The sequence below is a fragment of the Felis catus genome, chromosome D1, assembly GCF_018350175.1.
Source record: "Felis catus isolate Fca126 chromosome D1, F.catus_Fca126_mat1.0, whole genome shotgun sequence".
NCBI classification, from domain to species: Eukaryota; Metazoa; Chordata; class Mammalia; order Carnivora; family Felidae; genus Felis; species Felis catus.
The window spans coordinates 33993094-34018380 of NC_058377.1; the positions used below are offsets into that span (position 1 = coordinate 33993094).

At 34.4% G+C, this 25287-nt stretch overlaps 1 protein-coding gene across 2 annotated transcripts in view; it reads right to left on the minus strand.

Moving 5' to 3' along the window:
* The window catches only part of CNTN5 (contactin 5), a 1399046-nt gene that overhangs the window by 317412 nt on the left and 1056347 nt on the right, over window positions 1-25287 (minus strand). For both annotated transcript variants that reach the window (XM_045038579.1, XM_023239314.2), the window contains one exon: window positions 4819-5000. In XM_045038579.1, coding sequence (XP_044894514.1) covers window positions 4819-5000 — 182 coding nt within the window. The remainder of the gene's footprint in view (window positions 1-4818; window positions 5001-25287) is intronic.

A 25287-nucleotide genomic window follows, 5' to 3' on the forward strand; every position in this document is an offset into this window, starting at 1 on the left:
TTCTTCTTTGTCCCTTTTAATTCTAATAATAATTCAAGTTTGAGTCTAAATCATATAAGGTTTCCTTTTTTTAATTTTTTTTTAATTTTTTTTAATTTACATCCAAATTGGTTAGCATATACTGCAACAATGATTTCAGGAGTACATTCCTTAGTGCCCTTTACCCATTTAGCCCATCTTCCCCTCTCACAACCCCTCCAGTATCCCTCAGTTTGTTCTCCATATTTATGAGTCTCTTCTGTTTTGTCCCCCTCCCTGTTTTTACATTATTTTTGTTTCCCTTCCCTTATGTTCATCTGCTTTGTCTCTTGAAGTACTCGTATGAATGAAATCATATGATTTTTGTCTTTCTATGACTGACTAGTTTCATTTAGCATAATACCCTCCAGTTCCATCCATGTAGTTGCAAATGGCAAGATTTCATTCTTTTTGATTGCCACGTAATACTCTGTGGTTATGTATATATACCATATATATATATATATATGTATACCATATGTATACCATATATACCATATGTATGTGTGTGTGTGTATATATATATATATATATAACATATATATATGTTATATATGGTGTGTGTGTGTGTGTGTATATAACATATATATATATATATATATATATATATATATATGGTGTGTGTGTGTGTATATATATATATCACATCTTGTTTATCCATTCAGCTGAACAGAATGCTTGATAGGAAAAATAACAAAACAAAACAAAGCAAATCTTTGTCTTGGAAAAGCTTAATAATCAAATTGTAGACATTGGAAGGCATTAGAATTTGTGAGGGCACTCTCCAGAGATCTTTTAAAAATAAGGAAATCTATAATACTACACTACAATTAAAATAAAATTCTATTTCTTATTGGATATTTGGGGAAATTATTAGTTGTGGGGCACATGATACATATTTAAACTCATAGATCACATATCTTTAGATAATATTTTTCTCTACACAAAGTACCTCCTGTTGAGATCTCCTTGCATATAAAACTGCTTAAAATTGTTTTAATTTCCTTCTTTCCTTCCTCTTTTCCTCCTATCCTCCTTACTTCTTTCTTCTTTTTGTTTTTTCATTGTTTCTTTTCATCTTAATTGAGAACTTTAACAAATAGGGTTCAATTTATGTTGGAAATATAAAGACTAAAAATTTGTGTGACTAGTAAATTTGTGTGACTAGTCTTTGATTAATCATCAGAAGTTAAAAGACAGAAATAATCAAAGAAATTATTTCACTTATAAAACTACCATATGTTATAAAAAAGACATTTAATAGAATACATATGTAGTTTTTTCTAAGTTTCAATTGTTATTTTTTCAATTTATTCAATTATGTTTTTTTGTAGTTTAATTTTTTTTTCGATTTCATGAGTATTGTTATTCGAATGTATTGTTTAAATAACACCTGTAAGTTTACCTTTATTTTTATTATTTTAGTACCATGGACATTTTGTTGTGTTATTTGTTGCATTATGTTTACAATATAGATCTTTTTTTAAAATTATTATTATTTTTTTTGAGAGAGAGGGGGAGAGCATTGAGGAGGGACAGAGAGAGAGAGAGAGAGGGAGAGACAGAATCCCAAGCAGACTCCACACTGTCAGTGCAGAACCTGACATGGGGCTTGATGTCACACACTGTGAGATTATGACCTGAGCTGAAATCAAGAGTCAGAGGCTTAACCAACTGAGTCACCCAAGGACCCCTACAGAGTCTTAATTATAAATACAGTGTGGCTTAAATTTATGCTTACCACCTATGTTGGCACTCATTTTTAATGATTTGACCAAAAACAACAACCACAACAACAACAACAACAACAACAACAACAAAAACAGAGACTAGAAAGGTTGTCTTAAAACCTTGGCTCATCCATTGAGCTAAACAACTAACTGAACATGTAAAACATTCCCATAATTACACTTTCACGAAGACAGTGAGAACACAAGAAAAACTATGTTTTCAGTACTCAGTGAATATTGACCGTTTAGGTTAAAGTGTCAGCCTCTACTTTTTTCATTGGGTGAAGATCAGGTTACAGAACTTCCAACAAAAATCCATTCTCCTAAAAGGAGAACATTCCAAATACAAACCATGGATACAGTGAAATATTCATGCATCATGCTATTCTGTATCAACTGTCAGGAGGAAATGCTAGCCAAGATCCTTAAATTCTACAGAGTTTCAGGGGTGAGGAGAAAAGCCCTCATGTCAAAGGCAACAGATTTAAAAGTACAAATTGGGTGACTATGTAATAACCAAGACAGTTCTGGAAGTGAAATAGAGCTTTTTGTTATTGTCCCAGTGCTACAGACATAAACTGGGACTATTTGGGCAAAACCAGGAGCAGCGTAGAAAAACTACCCTAAAAATGGGCTACAGTGAAAGGCCAAATTCTTCCAAGATACCTTCCCAAACTGTCAGGTGTTATATACCAGAGTAGCCAGCTAGTCCAGTTTCTTTTTCTAGTCAATAATCTTAATTATTCTCTATTCAAAATGATGCATGTTTTGGGAAGGTCTGTCCTTACCTGGCTGGCCTGCATTGTACATCTAATTGTGCATGACAAGGAGAGTTCACAGTTTGTTTCTTAGTAGTACACTCTCTTACCAGAAGGTAAACCAGTAATATTGAGTGAAATCAATTTTCTTTCTTTTTTCTTGGAAATAATCATTACTACTATGCATCAAGTAGCTGGAATGGAGAGAGGTACAACGGTGTAGTGCCATGTGGGAGGTTCTGTCCTGTACTGTAAATCTAATTATAACTTAGGTGTGGGCCAATTTTCACCACCCAGAAAGATTTGGAAATTTTCCCAAATTGCCTTAAGAGTAACAGTCTCTGCTTGCATTTCTTTGTGTGGTTTTGAGTGACAATGCTCTGGTTGAACACTTGTCTTTCAGTATTAGATTTTTATTTGTAGAGAGAAACTGGTATAACTTCACACTTTGGAGTATAAACCAACATAATATATTTGAATGTTAATTATTGTTCATTGGGGTACAGAAGCAAGAATTTTTACCCCTATGGCTACACAGTTGACTTAATGATGTAGTAAGAAATTGTGAACAGTTTGCTTTGTGAGTTTCATCAAACTATAATACCCATGGCCTAAATAAACAAACCAGTGCTAGTACTTCAATCTTACAAACTTCTAAATGGCTCTGTTTTTCTTCAGGATGCTTTCCTCTGTTTAGCCTTTAAAGAAAGGCTTAAAGATATCCTTTGGAAAGCTTTCTTTGATTCATCCCAGTAGATGCAGTAGAATCTGCTCCCACAATCCTTTGCACATGCCTTTATCACTGCAGACAACATGCTCTGTTCTAATGTGGGGTTTGCATTTCATCTAATCTGGTGGACCACAAATTCCTTCAAAGTTCTACTGCTAGTATGTAGAGCAATAATAGGCTTTTAATAAACATTAATTGAATAAATGAATGAATGAATGAAATATGTATGGTAGAGTAATAAGGTTGGACTACTGAATTCCTAAAGGAGTTATTAGAGATCAAGAAAGAAAAACCAGTTTAAATTCAGATATTAATGTTTCAAACTGTTCTTTAAGAGTTCCTTTGCAGGGCATTAAGCTTTTTAGGTGAATGGATCTTGAGATACAGTGACAGTTGTAGTTGTTTGGTGGGTTCAGCCAAATAGGCAATTTGGATAGTTTTATATTGAAAGCATTTGAATTTTCTTATATCAATGTTCTAGATTATAGTGTTCCTCTTTGTGTGTATGTGTGTGTGTGTGTGTGTGTGTGTGTGTGTGTGTGTCTTCATATAGGAAATAAGAATACTATCACTTACCCATTATGTTTAATGTACATTATAAAAGCAAATATGAAAAGTAGATACAACTTATGATCCTCAGAAGTAAAGATGAAATTGTAGATCTTTTTTGAAGTAGATTTTCCCAGTTCTTATACACAACCAGGTTGGTTCTTTGGCATTTTTGGATATATAAATGTTTGTATGTTGTAGAGGCTATTTATCATACAGATATATTAATATAGGCCAGGGGTCAGAAAAGTTTTTCTGTAAAGGACCAGATAGTAGATACTTTAGGCTTTGCAAATCAGCTACTTAATTCTGTCTCAACTGCCTCATTCTGCCATAGCAGTGTAAAAGCTGACATAGACAATATGTAAACAAATGGGTGTGGTTGTGTTCCAGTAAAATTTTCTTTTCTTTCTTTTAAAAATTTTTTAATGTTGATTCATTTTTTTTGAGAAAGAGAGAGTGTGAGTCGGGGAGGGGCAGAGAAAGAGGGTGACACAGAATCTGAAGCAAGCTCCAGGCTCTAAGTCGTCAGCACAGAGCCTGACGCAGGGCTCAAACTCATGAACCATGAGATCATGACCTGGCCAAAGTCGGACGCTTAACCGACTGAGCCACCCAGGTGCCCCTAAAATTTTATTTTCAAAAAAGTGACATCTGGGCAGGATTTGGTGCATGGGCAATACATTGAAATTCCTGATTCAGGCCAATGGCAAGAATAAATTAATAAAGGTTACAAGATTTTTAATTTATCAGAGAATGGCTTTGGTGCAAGGAAAACATCTCATTTTTAAGTATAGCCACTCTCTATTCTATACAAAGAACCTGCTATTTCCCCATTCATTTTTAATTCAAAGCACTTATGTGTATAGCATAATTTTACATGATGTTTTACCATGCAAAAATAGTATGATTATAAATTATTACTTGGTTTTTATGTACTACCTAACAAACAATATGTCGTTCAAATTAATTTGCATTTTCAATTTGACCCTTGGGAATGACTAGAGCATCATGCTTTGCTGAGAACACTTACTGTATACTTGTAATTGTCCACGGAAGGAGTTTTTTCCACGTGAATTTTCAGCTCTGCACTCATATAGGCCTGCATCATCTAGCTGTACGTTGGGTATTTCCAGCACTGCCTGAGATTTCCGCAGACGTGCCTTACTAGGAATATAACCATTAACCTTCATCCATGTGATTGTTGGAACTGGGCTACAATAAAGAGCAAAAATACTGTTAATACACTTTCCATTATTAGGAACATAGATTCTATTATCTGGTAATTTAAGCACTTAATCGGCTGAGTGCAATAAAGTGTAATCACAATTAAAGACCACGTACTGGTTGATATACTTCACTTTCCATGTGTATTGTCTGGTAAATAGTTAAATTCAAGGAAGATAGTTTCCTTTTCTTTCATATTTCAGGAAGGCAATTCAGAGACAATATTTTATACATTTTAAAACATTATGCTTTATTTAAAAAAACATTTTAAGATTGTTTGAATGGCAAAGGTAATTTATGAAATTACAAAAGTAATGTATGATTATTCCAATACGTTGAACAAATGACTCATGAACTAAATGAACTAAGAACTCTTTTTGCTCCAACCTCTGCAAGTATCTTTTTTTTTTTTTTTTTTTTTTTTTTTTTTTTTTTTTTGGACAGAGAGAGACAGAGCATGAACGGGGGAGGGGCAGAGAGAGAGAGGGAGACACAGAATCGGAAACAGGCTCCAGGCTCCGAGCCATCAGCCCAGAGCCTGATGCGGGGCTCGAACTCACGGACCGCAAGATCGTGACCTGGCTGAAGTCGGACGCTTAACCGACTGCGCCACCCAGGCGCCCCAAGTATCTTCTTTTTCAATGACAAATGCAATTTGTTTGTTATCTCCTACCTTGTCTTAATGATGCATATATATATATATATATATATATATAGACACACATATGATTTATTTTTGTTTTGTTTAAAAATGTAAGTCATATACTTGATATTTACTAAAAAATTAAAATCAAGATCAACTCCTGACTAACTCTATTTGATGGCTATATATTATTCCATTATATAAACATATCAGAGTTTAATCAACCAGCCCCTATATTTAGACATTAAGTGTAGTCTCAGTTTCTCTCCTTTCCTTTTTATTTTTTCCCACTAAGAAACAATATTGCTACAAACAACTTTGCACATATATCATATACTATAGCTTTTATTTTCTACAGCAGACATTCACAAAAGTGAAATTGATGGATCAAAGGGCACCCACATTTTTCATTTTAATAAGTACTACCAGATTGTTTTTCAATAATATAGTAGCAGTTTCCATATCTATCAGTAACATATGAGGCTGTTACCCCATATCTTTGCAACCATTTTATGTGATCAATCTGTTTAATTTTGTCAGTATTGAGAGGTAAAAAATGATGTTTTGTTGCTACTTTAATTAATATTTCTCTGAACTCAAAGAAGATTGAAACTTTTTTATATTTTTATTGGCTATTTGCATCTACTTTTCTTTGAATTGTTTGCTTATGTTATTTTTCTATTTTTTCTTTCATTTTTCTATTTGCCTATTTGCATTTTTAAAATTTATTTCTTAGAGTTCTTTGTGTATTAGAGCCACTAAGACTTTGTTTCTCAGAAAAATTCTCCCTCAGGTATTAATAGTTTATGGTGGCTTCTACAATACACTTTTATATACAGTTTTAGAAGAAACAAACATATATATAGTTTCCTTCACAACCTCTAAATTTTTGTTTGTTTAAAAATTATATGTACACCTAAGTTTATGTCCATATTTTATGCATTGTTACTGCCAGTATTTTGTGTTTTGTTTCTTTGTTTTTGTTTTGAACAGTTTGATCTTTAATCCACCTGGAATATATTCATGTTTTTGGTGTGAGATAGGGAATAATTGCAGCATCATTACAGTAAAACTCCTTTCCCCACAATATTTGGTATCTTAAGTTTGTCATATAATTGGTTCTCACATACTTGAATTTGTTTCAAGCTTCTCAGTTCTGTTCCACTGATTTATTTATTACTATCTATATTTAATGCACTTTATGGTTTGGACCCAGTCTACTTTCTCAGTTTGATTTCTCACTATTTCCTTCCATATCTCGTGACCCAGAAACATATCTCTGTGTGTTTCCAATTATATCTGTTAAAATCCTACTAATCCTCTGAGGCCCATCCTAAATTCCTCCTCTTCAGTAAAGTCTTTACCAAAGTCTGCAGGGATTTTTTTTTTTTCTGTTAAATAACAAAGTGCTTTGTGTATCTCCTATAACTCACATCTCTTATAACCTTCTACCACAGATTGTAATCGCTAATTAATAGTTTTTTACACTAATTTTTCTTATAGTGGAGATAGCAATGTTCACTAATATAAACAATGCTATGTATTTTGAACACCTTTTTGATTAGTTCCTTAGGAATAAGCGTAGTATTGAAATTTCTGGATTAGAGTTTGACAATTTTTCTTATTTATTTAGGTAGGTACATATATCCAACATCCAGGAGGAATGAACCTTGCACTTTAGAATAATCTTTACATTGGCATGGCATATCATTCTTTTAATATGTATGAGAATTAATTTGTGATTTTTTAAATAAGGATTTTTACATCTATATTCAAAGGTGAGAGTGTCTTCAGCTTATTAGGTTTATTCGTTTGTGTGTGCGCTTACTTTTTAGTGGTTGGTTTGTTTACAAGCTAGTTTTGACAGATTTGGTATCAGTGATGAAAGATAGCTTAGTGAACATGCCAGAATATCCCCCTGTCTCTGATAGCTTAAATAGTAGGGAAATTATATGTTCCTTAGTATACTGATAGCATTTTCTTTTTTTTTTTTAATTTTTTTTTCAACGTTTATTTATTTTTTTGGGGACAGAGAGAGACAGAGCATGAACGGGGGTGGGGCAGAGAGAGAGGGAGACACAGAATCGGAAACAGGCTCCAGGCTCTGAGCCATCAACTCAGAGCCTGACGCGGGGCTCGAACTCACGGACCGCGAGATCGTGACCTGGCTGAAGTCGGACGCTTAACCGACTGCGCCCCCCAGGCGCCCCACTGATAGCATTTTCAAAAAAACTTACCCGGGTCTGCCATCATTAGTGGAATTAGTCTTTTTTACAATGATTGCAGTTTCTTCTAGGTTTTCTTTAATTGTGTTGGGTTCTACTTATGTCAACTTTGGCAATTCAGGTTTCCCTAGAAAATCAAGTACTCCATCCATAATTTCAACATTTTAGCAATAAGCTGTATAAATAGTGATTTAAAATTATTTAAAAATTCCTCAGTAATGAGTGGTTGCACATTGTAGTAGTAGTTAAATGTGGGCTCCATTGCCAGATTTCCTGGGGATAAAAAAGCTCTGGAACTAGAAGTTATTTAACATCTTATTCCTTCAGTTGCCTCAAATGTAAAATATGGTGGAAATAATACAATCTATTTCAGAGAGTAGTTGTGTACATTGATTATTTAAAGAGCTTAGCACAGAGCAAGCGAACAAAAAAATATTTGCAATAATATGGCAAGAATGTTTGTATTTACTTTATAATTTTAGTAGTATATGCTGTCATCCCCTGCCCCCAACTTGTTTAGCTTTGCATGTTGGTTAAGAGCATGGAATTCAGGGAATATAATTTAGGTTAAAATACAGTTTGAACACAAAGATGCTATGTGATCTTAGGAAAGTTATCTAAGTTAATAAATCTAATTTCTCCATCTGTAAAATGGAGATATTTGCTCCTTAAATGGAAATATATATATTTTTAATTTCTTAATGTTTATTTATTTTTGAGAGAGACAGAGACTGAATGTGAGTGGGTTGGGGCAGAGAGAGAGGGAGACACCGAATCCGAAGAAGGCTCCAGGTTCTGAGCTGTCTGCACAGAACCCAAAGCAGGGCTCGAACTCAGGAGCTGCAAGATCATGACCTAAGCCGAAGTCAGAAGCTCAACCGACTGAACCACCCAGGCGCCCCAAGAATGGAAATATTTTGAGGGCAATGGCATTATCACTCTTGTTCGTCAATATGTTCACAGTGTCTCATAGAGTGCTAGGCACATAATTAGTATTTAATAAATTTATGAAATAATGATTCTCATATTATTTTGAGCTTTAAATGAGCTATGTTTTTGTAAATTACTTAGCAAAATACATTTCAAATAGTGAGTACCCAATAAATATTACATGTATTGATTTTTAAATGATTAGCTTTGTTAGAGTTTGTCTATTTTATTGGTCTTTAAAATAAGAATTTTGAGTTTTTACTTTTTTATTTTAATTCAGGAGTTTCCATTTTTTTATTTATTTATTCCTCTTTCTTGATCAGTACATTTATATTGTACTTCTAGCTTTTTGAGTGAATGATCAATATAGTTATTATTTATGGTTAATAATAAAATCATTTAAGGCTGTCTTTTCCTCTGATATCAGACATAGCCACAAGCCATATGTTTTGATAGGTAGAGAGAGTGACTTGTACAGTTTCTGCTTTTTAGAATTTGTTGAGTCAATCTTTATAGATAAACATAGGATGAATTATTGTGAAAGTCGCATGTCTATAAAAAGGTATATTTTATTTATAATAAAAGTTTGAAATAGCTTTTAGGTATTTTTTGTTAACACTAAATGTGTAAACAAATAAAATAAAATGTACACAAATAAATAAATAAAGTGTAAAACACTAAAAGTATTATTTTAGTGTTTTCCAAATGTTTAACGAAAGTTAACTTATGTCAAAATAAATCTGTGGAACTTTGTAATGATAAAATAAGAAACTATGTAATTAAAAAGAAGGAGCGAATAGAGTTAAAATGTCTTAAAGTTCTTTTACTTTGGGGAAGATGGTTAAGATATGAACTCCAGACTTTAGGAATGCATGGTAAAATTAATAGGGTAACTATTAAAAGCAGTATAATTTTCCAAACAAATGTAACATATAGCAAAAAGCAGGAAGCTCAACCCTTCCCAGAATCCATTCCTTTTTTCTCCTGGGTACATGTTTGCTTTTTTTTTCTATGCAAATAGGTATGAGCATGATACTGATTTCTGACCATGAAATGTAGTGGAATTATTCACCAACAAGTCTCTATTCAGTCTTTCCCTGTTGACTAAGTGGAACTTAATGCCCAGGGCAATTTTGGAAGTCAATGGTTGAAATAGCAGAGATTAGGTCTTTAAATGACTGTGTGGAGGAAAGTGTCAAACTACTATTTCACCAGTGCCAATCAAAAATTCTCTTTGGATACTATGTGAATGATATATAAATATTTATCCTTGCTAAGACCCTAATATTTGAAGATTTATTTATTATACCTACTAGCATTATTTTACTAGCATAGAAATTGGCATATAAAAATGTATAACTGTCATAACAAGACATAAAATATTTGGAACAGTCAGGATGAAAGAGATAAGGATCTGGTACTGGGGAATAAGAAAATGAAGATCCTGTTTATGTAGTGGCAAAATATCTGGTAAAACTTATACCTTTGATAGTTTGGAAAGGTCATCCATATGCTTACATAGCCCAGTCAAGGAATTGGAAAATAGAATACTAAAAGTGTGTGTGGATTGTTACCAGCTTTATTTACCAAAATATTAGATAAAAGAGATTAAGTCAGGAAAATACAGGATGGATTGTCAGTAGAATTAATGAGAATAGAAAGACTGCAAAACGTGGGACCCTGGTCAATTAAGTAGATTAATTGCAAAAATGGCCTCTATTCTTAATCACTCTCTATATCCATATCTTTTGATTTCGGTTCAGGTCATGATCTCACAGTTCCTGGGATTGAGCCATGTGTGTGACTCTGAGCTGACAGTGTGGAGCCTGCTTGGGAATCGTTCTCTTCCTTTCTCTCTCTGTTCCTCCTCCAGTTGAGCACATTTTCTCTCTCTCTCTCTCTTTCTCTCTCTCTCCCCCCAAATAAATACATAAACTTAAAAAATAATTGGAGTTTGGAAGAAAAAAAAAGATAGTCTGTTGACAAGTACTTTGAATCTGGGCTGTCTTATGACTTGCTTTGGGTATTAAAATGTAGCTTTACAAAGATTTGTGTGCTTTTGCTCTTTCCCTTGGAAGCCTGCCTTTGCCATGAGAACCATTTAAATTAGCCTTCAGGAGAATGAAAGAGCACATGGAGTACAGCCACATTGTCTAGGCAAAGGACATTCCAGGCCAGCCAACTTCCAATGGACTCTTTAGCTGACATGTTTATAATCTAGTTCAGCTGGTATCAACCCAGTCTGAGACAAATCTGCAGAAATACACAACCATTTCTGCTTTGTTATAAATAATAAATGGTTATTGATTTAAGCTGCTATTTTGGGTTTTTTTATGCAGCATTGCTATGGGAATACATAATTGATACAGTTAGAAAATCTCATTTTTTATAGATCCTAGAGAGTAGGAAATAAGAATAAAAAGACAAAGGGTAACAAGGGGCTATTAAAAATCAATCTCATGGCAAAATTAAGAGTTTTGATATTCTCATCCAAACCTGATGATATCAAGGTAGCTGCCATTATATTGAGGAAAAAGAGGCTTGGGGACTTAGTTATTTCCAGCAAATAACTTTAAATGGAGTTACTAGTACCTGGAATTGTGTGGAAGCAAACAGATCAGAAGCCAGTTAGATTTTGAGATAACTGCATTGCCAAAGAAACCAAGAGTCTGAGTTTAAAGCAACAACAAAACTTTGAGTATTTGAGTCTTAAAACAAATTTTAGGTTTCAAAATGTAGACCAACAGGAGTTTAAGTTACAAAATTTGAGCCCACAAGGAGGGAATGCTCCTCAACATACATTTCAATTATGGCCATGGAGTAAAACAAGGAAAATGTTAGAGAGTAGAGCCAAGATACTCTGAAGGGTAAACAAGGCAATTTCTTCCGAAGAGTGGTATCAGTTTTTGATTAAGAACCCTGTCACATTCCCCCACCCCAACACACACACACATAAAAGAGAGGGGCTTTAACATGAATGATTTTGCAGAAGAATTTTATATTTGTGACAGACAAGTGGCTGGTTTGATTCTCTCATTCTATTTTCTGAATGGAATATGTTTTCTGGGACACCGGGGTGGCTCAGTTGGTTAAGCGTCCAAATCTTGATTTCAGCTCAGGACATGACCTCATGGCTTCGTTGGTTTGAGTCCTGCATCAGGCTCCATGCTGATGGTGTGGAGCCTGCTTGGGATTCTCTTTCTCCCTCTGTTTCTGCCCTTCCAAACTCACGCTGTCCCTGTCTCTCTCAATATAAATAAATAAGATTAAAAAAGTAATGTATTTTCTCTAGATAACCAATTATTGTTCCACCATTATGTGAAGATACACAATTTATCTTTTAAGTACACAGTTACAGAATCAGGATAATCCGTATCTGGCCCTGATGGAGATCTAGAAGACTTGAGGGGATGCAGAGACCAGATGGGATTTGGTTTATTTTTCTTGGGGAAGGGGTGAGTATATTCAATGTGTGGGGAGAATTCAAATGTTCTTCAGAAGGATAGATTGGCTAAGTGTTAAAAAAAACACATTTCCCTTTCTTCCTTAGTCTAGTCCCTTAGTCAGGGGAATGTGATTGAGTTCTGGCCAATAGAATAAGGAGAGATTAATGTACCAAACATCATTCAGGTACCAAACTCTCCACTTCAAATTCACTTTTCCCTGATCATTGGTAACTCTTGATGAAAAATATATAGGAAAATGTTTTTCTATCCTTACAGGGAAGCAGTGATTTTTTCAATGTTTAAAACATTGCTATTCATAAAAAATATTGATACATTTGACTGAATTAGTATTAACAATTTATTGTCATTAAAGGACACAACTAGGGAGAACTTATTTGCCACACAATTTCTAACAAAGACTAATAAATAGATTAAATAAAGAACTCTGACAAATCTGTAAGAAAAGTCAACTTGTAAAAATGAGCAAAAGACAAAAGAGGAAGCATATATAATCAAAATGCATTAAATCTTTTTAATAATTGGAAAAATGCAAATTTAACCTCAATGAAATTCCATTTCATACCTAAAAGATTAGCAAAATCTATATGTCTATACATGTAACACATGTAACAGCACTCCAATGGGTCTAAAGGGTTAACTTGCTTCAAGATAACACACTCCTTACTTGCTGACCTAAACCCTGAATCCATGGCAGACAGATCACTGGCCTTGAGGAGTAAATGTCCAAAACTTTCCTGGGCAGCAGAGATCAGCAAGTCTGTTTGAAGCTGCCTCTGCTTTCTGATTAGCCCAGCCATTTTTTTTTTAGCAAACTGTTTTTCTTTTTTCAGGTCATGCAAATGATTTTAATAACCTCCTTTTGTGTATCTGTAGACTTACTTTCCATTACAGACAGAACAGAGTACTCCTACACATCATGAAATAAGAACCAGCCCCCTGCCCTTGCACAACTCCAAGGCACTGAGATAAAATTTGTTGTCTGACATCAACAAGTCTGTATGCAATCAAGAAATGTTGCAGACCACTGCACTCCCTTTACTGACTAGCTACCCTAAACCCCTTTGAAAACCTCAGGCATCCACCTTCTCTCCAGGTAGCCTGCCTCCTAAGTAAAGATCAAATTCCTTTCTGGTCAAAACTTGTCTCTTGAATATTGGCTTTTCCAGAAACAAGCAGCTGAACTTGGGATTTAGTAACACTCACAAACACACACACACACACACACACACACACACACACAGACACACACACACACCACGATTTAAAATAGAATTCTTGCAAAGAGTATATTATAAGGTCTTGCTTTTTATCCAGTGTGACATTGTGTCCCTTTGGTGTATCTTAGTGAATTTACATTTCATATAATTGTTTGCAAAAAGTGTAGATTTATGAGCTTGCTGTCTATCCCATCAGTTTTTTTGTTCCTTTTTTCCCTTCTTTTCCTTGTTTTCTGTTAATTATTATTATTATTATTATTATTATTATTATTGTAGTATTTCATTAAACTCCTCTACTGGTTTTTAGGTATAGCTGTTTTATGTGTGCATCATTGTTGTAAAGCTTGCAATATTTGCCTGACAGCATTACACTAACATGTCTCGCTTCCCATCCTTTGTGCTATACTTATCCTGCACATTATTTCTATATACTTTATAAACCCTCTGATACATTGTTATTATTTTTACTTTAGAGAAAAAGTGGAAATTAGAATATTGAGAAACTAAAAAGTAAATATATTTTATATTTGCACATATATCTATATCTATCTATGTTATCTATCTATATCTATATCTATATCTATATCTATATCTATATCATCTATGTATATCATCTCTCTGTATATCTAACATTTCTTGCTCTTCATTCCTTTGTGGGGATTCTATAATTAGATTATGATGTATTTTTCTTTGTGTTTAAATTTCTTGTGTTTCATTGAACTTTGGGAGTATGTGAAATTATGTTTTTCAATAATGTGATAACTTTTGGTCACAATCTTTTTTTTTTTTTTTTTGCTTGTCTACCCCTGTCTTCTGAAATTTTTATATACATTAGATGATTTAATTATTATTTCACAGATCTTTAACATAATTCAGTTTTTTGCTCTCTATATACTGTATTTTGTATTTTATTTTTGTTTCATCTTCAAGTTCATTCATCTATTCTTCTACAGTGTCTAATATGCTATTAAGCCTATCAAATACAATTTTCATATGAAAATAATCACTTTTGGCTTGATATTATTTTCTTAAATCTAGATTTCTATATTTTCTCAAAAAATACAAAATTACTAAATACTTTTCATGGTATCTTTTTCTTCCGTCTTTAATCTTTATATCACTTCTACATTAGTTTGTGTCTAGGGGCTTGGTAAATAGAATTATAGCTGGCAGTTATTTACCTAAGAACACACTACCTCAAATAGTCATGACCAAAATTAAAATTGCTATTCTCCACTTGCCTTAAATTTTTAATGTCTTAGTTTTGAGTAGTTTTCCATTGACTTTATGATTCCTGCTTGAACCATTTTAAGCTATTTTATTTCCTTAACTATAATAAAATCTCAATTCCTATACTTCCCTTCATTTAATCTATCAGGGAAATAAACCCAATATGAACAGAAACAAAACTGCATATGAAGGCAAAACTGTGGGATAAGGATGAGTACACCCAAGATAAGAAATTGCAAAGGACATGAGAAACACTTCTGGTAGTAGATGGACAAAATTGTGCTTTGATGACATAAGAAAAAAGGAGATCTAAAAAGTAAAAAATCAAGAGAACTTTTAACTATATGCCAGACCTGTATTAGAAATGAATATAAATAAAATATTTATTTTTGGCCTTAAGAAATCTATAACCCAATTAAAAAGAGAAAAAAATGAACCGAATGATTCAAATACAGAAGGGGACAGTGTTAAGAGAATGCAGTCAAGAAGGCTATTTATGGGGCATCTGTATGGCTCAGTCCGTTAAGCATCCGACTTTGGCTCAGGTCATGATTTCCTAGTTTATGAGTTAGAGCCCTGCATCAGGCTTTGCTCTGACAGCTCAGAGCCTGGAGCCTGCTTCCAATTCTGTCATTCTCTCTCTCTCTCTCTCTCTCTGGCCTTCCTCTGCTTGTGTTGTCTCTCTCTCTCTCAAAAATAAGTAAACTTTTTTTTTATTATTTTTTATTTTTTTAAAACGTTTTTTTTTTTTCAACGTTTTTTTAATTTATTTTTGGGACAGAGAGAGACAGAGCATGAACGGGGGAGGGGCAGAGAGAGAGGGAGACACAGAATCGGAAACAGGCTCCAGGCTCTGAGCCATCAGCCCAGAGCCCGACGCGGGGCTCGAACTCCCGGACCGCGAGATCGTGACCTGGCTGAAGTCGGACGCTTAACCGACTGCGCCACCCAGGCGCCCCTAAACTTTTTTTTTTAAAGAAGACTATTTATTTCAGACTGGAGGGTCTGGGAATGATACATGAGATGCACCATCAAGGATGAAGAAAATTCATCCAGGCAGCAAAAGCACATTCTTGATGGTAAAATCCATGTACATGAACACAGAAAACTGTCAGATAGCATGGCAGGCAGATTAGTGGAACTTCACATAGCTTGGTAGCCTACATTGGATGATGTGTGCAGGAAAGGACTGGCAAGTTTATTGAAAGTACACATTTTCCCTTTAAAAACAAAGATATCTTCAAATTATGAAAGTTTTAATGCTGTTTACTTCCAATTTTCTTTCTTATATCCTCGAGACGAGTATCCTTGTCTCCTTGGACTGCGGATATTTTGAAAAGTATTGATAGAGCTTATTTGGAAAGATTTCTGTATGCAATGGAATACATATGCTATTATAAGATGAAATAGTGATCCTGCATCTACTGGCCATGCTCACTTTTTATAGGCATTTTGGATACCCCATTATCATTTACCTTGTCCATGACAACTCAGGGTAATCAAATAATTTTTACTGCTTTCAAAAAACTTATTTGTAATCAGGAAGAATTAATTTATTTTTTGTAGGTGTTTGAGATATAAAAATTTTGAGTAGAGTAAGATTTTAATTTGTTTGATATTATTTTTCAAAGCAAGTTTATTTTCAATAATAACATGGATATAAGGTTGTTGCTTAAAAAGAGGACTGATTTTAGCTATACTAAAAGGATGAGTAGAAAAATCAGCTTTGATTGTAAGCCAGAACATACATTTTTCCTTATTTCAGTCTGTTGAAATTATATCTGTTCAACTCCACATTTGATTTTCAGGTAGAATAAGCAATGCAACTTAAAGAAGATAAAGGAGATTTTATTTAACTAATGTTATACAGAGGACGGCATTATTCATTTGGCTCAAAAATATCTGTTAATAACAGTAAAAGATGATGTGAAGCCACATTGAAATTCTGACACAAGCTTTTTGTTAGGTACTATTGTATTGAAGTGACAGGATAAAAAGTGCCTCCAAATGTAGTTCTAGAAAGTAAGAAAAGTGTTGGATGAACTTTGGCCATTGTTGCAGTCATTAAAGGTATTTTTTAAAGATCATTTTTATACATAAGATAAGGTAATGTGTAGAATCTGTCAAGGCAGAAGGAATACTTAGCTGTAAAGATTTAATGATTTCAAAGGAAAGTACTCCCCAACTGCAAATCACCATTTATAGACAAATTGTATGTCTGTCTAATGGAGCTTCCTATTTTCCTTGCATAAGTCACAAGTGAGACATGAATTTTACATCTGATGTGAAAATATATACAGTTATGGCTCCTTTGTGACTTGCACAAAAAAAGAAGGAAACATTGTATATCTTTGATTGAAACTGAAAGAACTAAGTTTTATAACTTTTCTCTAAGAAAGCACATAAAAAACCATCATAAAAAAAAAGCTATTGAGCCAAAGGTATTTTTTCTTTTATGATTCCATATCCAAAAAAAATAAAAATAAAAATAAATAAAAGAACAAAATCAACTATTGTTGGTGATCACTGCAAGCTACATAATATGCAAAATGTTTGAAGGCAAAACTTTCTTTGTGAAAGTTTGGAAACTTTCCAGGAATGTGATGCCTGGATGTTTTCTTGAGGCAAGAGACCCTTATCTTAGCCACCAAATAATCACACTAATTGGAATTTTTTTGAGAAGAAATTAACTGCATTTAATTTAAATATATGCTCTAGACTCTTTTTTTTCTGATTCTTTGGTTTTTAAAAATGTTTACTTATTTTAAGAGAGAGAGAGCACAAGTGGGAGAGACACAGAGAGCGAAAGGAGGCACAGAATCTTCAGCAGGCTCCAGGCTCTGAACTGTCAGCACAGAGCCTTACTCAGGGCTTGAACTCATGAGCTGTGAGATGGTGATCTAAGCCTAAATCAGACACTTAACCAACTGAGCCACCCAGGTGCCCCTATGCTTTCTGATTCTTGACCAATGTATTAACTCATAGCCCTCTCATTGTATTATTTCTGTTTAGGACCTTAGAGTCATAGGTCAGAAATGTTGTCCCATCATTTTTAATTATCTTAGGTGAAGGACAAAATTTAGGTAAAAATCTCAATAGTCTCTTTGAGATCAAGGACTGGCATAACCTTTATGTTTTTATCATTATTTTATAAAATTTACTAATTTTCTTTTTATTAAAAATAATAATGTTACAGTGAAAACAGTCCATTCTGAGGTCAACTTGTGTCCCAAATAGAGGCAGTTGGATGCCTTCCCTTCTAAATTCAGTTCTGCCAGGTGCTTCTTATCCTTCAAATCAGAGGAGACTCTTGAATCCATCCATACAAGGAGGACTCAGAAGAATCACATGCCAGGTTATCTTTGCCAAGGAACATGATTAGGTATGCAAATGCCTGAAGGAAGTTTCTGGAATTATGGTATATTCATTCATTCATTCTTTCATTCATTAAACAATTATACATGATTATACCTAGTATGTGCTAGGATTTACAATAGAATTTAAGGTTATACTGGTGAACATGATAGTATGGAACTTTCATGCAAATAAGTAATGATTTAAAGACATGATTTAGAGGAGGTGCTGAGATAGGACCACCCAATCAAGTATGGTGGGAGGCAGAAAACATTTCCTTAAGCAAGTAATTAGTTCATAGTTGAAGAATGAGTAGGAGTTATCCAGGCAGAGACAATAACTTCAAGGAAGAGTTAATAGCATGTGCTGCCTCATTGGGAGTAAGAGAGAAAATTATGCATTTAATAAACTGGTGCTTGGTTGGAGGTAGCTGGTGACAAGGCTGAAGAGCCAGGCAAGGGAGAGTATGAAGTGCTTTAAAAACAATTTTAAAGTATTTTTCCCAGTGGTATTGAAAAATCATTGATGTGTTTTTTTAAGCAGGTGTGTAGTATTCATATTTGAGTTTAGGAAAGGGCTCTACAAACTTTTTTTAAAGAGAGAAAGTCTCTTTTTTTAAAGAGACTAAGCATTTTAGATTTGCAGACCACATGTAAGTAGTAATTCAACTCTGCCATTATAGTGTGAAAGCAGACATAGGCAATGCACACATGAATGAGTATGGCTGTGCTCTAATAAAACTGTATAAATAAATAAATAAATAAAACTGTAAAATAAAGGTGACCAGGGGGTACCTGGGTGGCTCAGTAGTTTAGGTACCTGACTTTTGATTTCAGCTCAGGTCATGATCTCACAGTTTGTGGGATTGAGCCCCACATAGGCTCTACACTGACAGCAGAGCCTGCTTGGATTTCTCCCTGTCTCTCTCTCTGCCCCTCTCCTACTTGTACATGCATACGTTCTCATTCTCTCTCTCTCAACATAAATAAGTAAACATAAAAAAAAAATAAAGGTGATCAGTCTGTGGTCCATAGTTTGCCAACCCCTGGTTTAAGATCATCTGTATGCAGTAAGAAGAATGCACTGAATATAAGTACTATTGGGAGTAGGGAGAAAAACTAGGAGGCATGAAGAAATCTCTATGAAACATGACTCTGGTCTGGACAAAGGTAATGGAGTGGGAATAAGAAGTAAATATTTAAAATATTTAAGACGTAGAACTAACAGAATTTGATACTAGGTGAAATATGAAATATTAATGAGAAAGAAAAGGTGACTAGGTTCTGGGCATGTGGCTTTTATGACTGGGTGATAGCAGGAGATAATATATATATATATATATTTTTAAGTTTATTTATTTATTTTGAGAGAGACAGAGGCAGAGAGAGAGTGGGAGAAAAAGAATCCCAAGCAGGCTCTGCACTGTCAGCACAGATCCCGACGTAGGCCAAGGTCATGACCTGAGCCGAAATCAAGAGTTGGACCCTTAACCAGGCACCCAAGGAAAGAATATTAATCAGGATCTTACTATACATCAGACACTGTTCTAAGCACTTTATATATATTAACTCATTGAATTTATTTATTCATTTCTCCCCCCCCCTTCCTACCTTCCTTCATATTGTGGTAAGAACACTTAAAATGAGATCTACTCTCTTAACAAATTTTTAATCCAAAACACTACTGTTAAGTATCAGCACAATGTTGTATAGATAATCTCCTAAACTTAATTACCTTGCAAAACTGAAACTTTATGCACATTCAATAACAATTTCCCATTTTCCTTCCCCCCCACTACCCTGGCAACCACTATTCTATCCTCTGGTTCTATGTGCTTATTTTATATGCCTTATGTAAGTAGTATCATGCAGTATTTTTCCTTCTGTGATGCTTTTTACTTAGCATAGTGTTCTCAAGGTTAATTGATATGGAGAGATTTCTTTCTTTTTTAAGGTCAAATAATATTCTATTATATGCATATACCCCCTTTTCCTTATCCATTCACTTATTAATGTGTATTTAACAATAGCTCTACCATTTTACATTCCCACCCACAATGTATAGGGTCTCAATTTCTCCACATCTTCACCAACATTAGTTTTTTTTTTTTTCATAATAGCCATTCTAACAGGGTAGGATCATATTTCATTGTGTTATTCATTTGTGTTTCATGATGATAAGTGATGTTAAGGATCTTTTCCTATACCTGTTGGTCATATGCATGTCTTCTTTGGAGAAATGTCTATTCAAGCCCTTTGCCCATTTTTAAATATTATTATTATTATTATTATTACTTTATTTTATTTTGCTATTGACTTAAAGGAATGCTTTATATATTTTGATATTAGTCCATTATCAGATACAGGATTTGTAAATATTTTCTCCCATTCTGTAGATTGCAATTTCATTCTGTTAATTATTTTCTTTACTGTGCAAAAGCTTTTCAGGTTGATGTAATCTTGCTTATCAATTTTACTTTTATAGCTTGTGCTTTTAGTGTCATATCCAAGAAATCATTGCCAGATCAATGTCATAAAGATTTTCTCCTATGTTTTCTGGTAGGAGTCTTATAGTTTCAGATCTTAAGATTTAAGTCTTTGATTTATTTTGAGTTGATTTTGTAAATGGTTTAAGATTTTACTCTTTTGCATGTGGGTATTGTGTTTCCAGCACCATTTGTTAAAGAGACTATTCTTTTTCCATTGTGCCCTCATGGCGCTCTTGTCTAAGATCAGTTCATTAAATATCAGTTCATTATTTCTGGGCTCTCTATTCTGTTCCTTTGGTTTATATGTCTGTCTTTATGCTGGAACCACAGCTTTAGTTACTGTAGCTTTATTTTATAATTTGAAATCAGGAAGTGTGATGCCTCCAGCTTTGGTCTTCTTATCAGGATTGTTTTGGCTATTTGGAGTCCTTTGTGAATTTCAACGTTTTTATTTATTTTTTGGGACAGAGAGAGACAGAGCATGAACGGGGGAGGGGCAGAGAGAGAGGGAGACACAGAATCGGAAACAGGCTCCAGGCTCCGAGCCATCAGCCCAGAGCCTGACGCGGGGCTCGAACTCACGGACCGCGAGATCGTGACCTGGCTGAAGTCGGACACTTAACCCACTGCGCCACCCAGGCGCCCCAAGGAGTCCTTTGTGAATTTTAGAAAATGCTTTTTTTTTCAATTTCTATAAAAAATAGTCATTGAGATTTTGATAGAGATTGCACTGAATTTGTAGATTATTTTGAGAAGTATGGACATTTTAAACCTTCTAAACTATGAGACAAGACATCTTTCTACTTGTGTCTTCTTTAATTTCCTTCATAAATGTCTTATAGTTTTCAGTGTACCAGTCTTTTATCTTCTTAATTAAGTTTACCCCCAAGTATTTTCTTCTTTTTGGTGGTATTGCAAATGGGATTGTTTTGTTAATTTCTTTTTTAGATTGCTTGTTGTTATTGTACAGAAATACAACTAATTTTTGTATGTTGATTTTCTTTCCTGCAATTTTACTGAATTCCTTTATTGGTTATTACATTTGTTGTGTGTGTGTGTGTGTGTGTGTGTGTGTGTGTGTGTAGTTTTTAGGGATTTTAAGGATATAAAATTGTGTCATCTGTAGATAGATAGTTTTGCTTATCCTTATCTGATTTCGAAGACTTATTTTTTCTTGCCTATTGCTCTGAGAATTCCAGTATTATGTTGAATAGAAGTGTTAAAAATTGGAGGGCCTGGGTGGCTCAAGAATAGGTGTCTGACTCTTGATTTCAGCTCAGGTCATTAGCTGATGGTTCATGAGTTTGAACCCTGTGACTGGCTCTGTGCTGACAGTGCAAAGTTGCTTGGGATTCTCTGTCTTCCATTCTCTCTCATATTCTCCCTCTGCCCCCCCCCCCCCATCCCACTTCCCACTCTCTCAAAAGTAAAAACATAAACATTTTTAAAAATGGGCATTCTTGCTTTCTTCTTGATTTTGGAGGAAAAAACTTTCACTTTCTCATCATTGAATATGACATTAGCTGTGGGTTTTTCACATACAGCCTTTATTTTTAATTAAGGTAATTCCTTTTGATTCTTAGTTTATTGAGAGTTTTTATCATGAAAAGGTGTTGAATTTTGTCAAATGCTTTTTCTGCATCTAACAAGATGTGGTTTTCATCCTCATTCTGTTAATGGGGTGCCTCTTAGTAATTGATTTTTATGTTTGACCATCCTTACATCCAGGAGATAAATCTCATTTAGGCAGGTTGTATAATTCTTTTAATATGCTGTTTAATTTGGTTTGTTAATATTTTGTTCATGATTTTTATATCTATCTTCATCAGGGATTTTGACCTGTTTTTTCTTTTAATTTTCTTGTGTGTTCTTTCCTGGTTTAGGTATCAATCAGGGTAATGCTGTCCTAACAAGAATTTGCCAGTGTTTCCTCCTCTTCAATTTTTTAGAAGACTTTGAGAAGTATTTTAATTAATTTTTCTTTAAATGTTTGATAAAATTCACCACTGAAGTCATGTATCTGGGATTCTCTTTGGAGGTTATGGATTACTGACTTAATCCCTTGGCTAGTGATAGATCTGTTCAGAGAGTCTATTTTTATTATTCAGCCTTGGTAGGTTGCATGTTTCTAGAAATTTATCCATTTCTTCTAGATTATCCAATTGTTTAACATATAATTGTTCGTAGTAGTCTCTAGTTATTGTTTTATTTCTGTAGCATCAGTTTTAATGTATTCTCTTTCACTTCTGATTTTATTCATATGAATCTTTTTCCTTATTTCCTGAGTCTAGCTCTTGGCTTGCCAATTTTATTTATCTTTTCAAAAAGCCAACCATTAGTTTTGTTGATTTTTTCTACTGGTTTTCTGTTCTTTATTTTATTTATATCTACTCTGATATTTATTATTTCCTCCCTTCTGCTAATTTTGGGTTTAGTTCATACTTTTTCTAGGTTTTGAGCTCTGAAATTAGGATGGTTACTTTAGATTTTTTTGTTTTGTAATGTAGTATTTCTCACCATTAACTTCCTTCCTAGTAATCTTTTTTCTGCATCTCATAAGTGTTCATATATTTTATTTTGTTATCTGAGGACATTTTCTAATTTCTATTTTCAGTTTTGTCTTTGACCCATTGGTTGTTTTTGGTGTGCTGTTTAATTTCTACATACATGTGAATTTTCCACTTTTTACTTCTGTTATTAATTGCTTGTTTCTTTTTTTTTTAATTTTTTTCAACGTTTATTTATTTTTGGGACAGAGAGAGACAGAGCATGAACAGGGGAGGGGCAGAGAGAGAGGGAGACACAGAATCAGAAACAGGCTCCAGGCTCTGAGCCATCAGCCCAGAGCCTGACGCAGGGCTCGAACTCACGGACCGCGAGATCGTGACCTGGCTGAAGTCAGACGCTTAACCGACTGCGCCACCCAGGCGCCCCATTAATTGCTTGTTTCATTCCAATGTGGTTGGAGATGATTGATTTCAATCTTCTTAAATTTCTTAAGTATTGGTTTGTGGTCCACCCTGTGATCTATCTTGGAGAACATTCCATGTGTGCTTGATAAGAATGTATATTCTGCTGTTGTTGAGTAGAACGGTGTGTATATGTGCAGGACCAAACGTCCATCTGGTCTATCATGCTGTTCAAGTCTGCTGTTTCCTTGTTGGTTTTCTGTCTGGATGTTCATTATTGAAAGTGGAGTATTGAAATTTCCTCTTAATATTGCATTCTTGTCTAATTCTCCTTTCAGATCTGTCAGTGTTTGCTTTAGGTATTTAGATGCCCTGATGTTAGGTGCATATATATTTGTAATTATTATATCTTTTTAAAAATAATTATTATACCTTTTATTATTTGTAATATATTTGTCTTTTTTGACAGTTTTTGACATGTAGTCTATTTTGGCTGATATAAATATAACCCTACATTTTCTTTTCGGTGCCATTGGCATGGAATATTTTTTTTTCCATCTCTTCACTTTCAACCTATGTGTGTCCTTAAATCAAAAGTGGATGTCTTGTAGAAAGAATATGATTGGATTTTGTTTTTTATTCCCCCATTCAACTACTACTGTAGGCCTTTAGTTTCGTGTGTTTAATCATATCAAATGGAGAATGTTTTTGTTGTTTATTTGTCTGTATTCCACTTGCTCACTTTGCAGTAAGTCAGGGGGTGGGGTCTGGCATGAACTAGCTTGCTAGTTCAAAGTACAGCTTTTGTTCTTCATGGTCCCGGAGTTACTAGCATGTGCCAGATCCCATTAGCACTCTGGGACAGGTGACACTGAAGCCAGTAGCTCAAGCAGCTGCCAGAAAGATCTGATGTTGAAGATATATTCTAGTCCTTTCTTCCCATTCTAAGAAAGAAGCTGAGATCTGGAGTTTTCCTTCCAATTGGATGATGCTATCTCCACCGAAAAGCTTATGGAAAGAACGAGTCTCATATATTCTTACTGGCTTTTCTCTTGTTCAGGATGCAACAGCCTCTCATCTAGTTTCCAGATTTCTCACACAGGGCATTGCTCTGTGTACTGTTGTTGAATCAGTATGCCTGTGGGGTGAAGGAAGGTCCAGGGCTTTCCATTATGCCATCTTTCTGCTATTACTATCCTGAATTTATTTTTGTAACAACCCCATGAAATGGAAATTACCATTTTGTCAAATTTACACATGAAGTACAGAAAAAGAACTTTGGAGTGAATTCTCTTAAGACAGGAGGAATGTTATTATATGCAAATGCAGTAAGGACAAATCAGTAGAGAGAAAGATATTGAAAATATTGGAAAAGTTACCAATTAAGTGAATAAGCTGAGAAAGTAGAAAGGGATAAGATGCAGAATGAAGGTGGATTTGCATCAGTGATAAAGATGCCTTTTCTGATGTTGTTGTGCTAAAAAAAGGAAAAAGGGTGTGTAGGGCATTTGGGAGGTTTGTAGGTTTAGAGTTAAGAAGTCAAGACCATTTTGTCCAACAGTTTCAATTATCTCTCTAAAATAGCATCTGACATTGCCTGCTGAAGCAGGATATGGAGGTTTGAGGAGAGTGGTGAGTGTTGGAATTAGTCACTATAAAGACATAGCAGGTTAGTGGCACTGAGGGCTCAAGTAAGACTAGGGACAATACATTATAGTGGAACCATTCTGTGGAGTTCCCTGCTTTCTTCAGTAATACTAAGCAGCTTGAGTAGAGGCACACAGATTCTTCAGTAATACTAAGCAGCTTGAG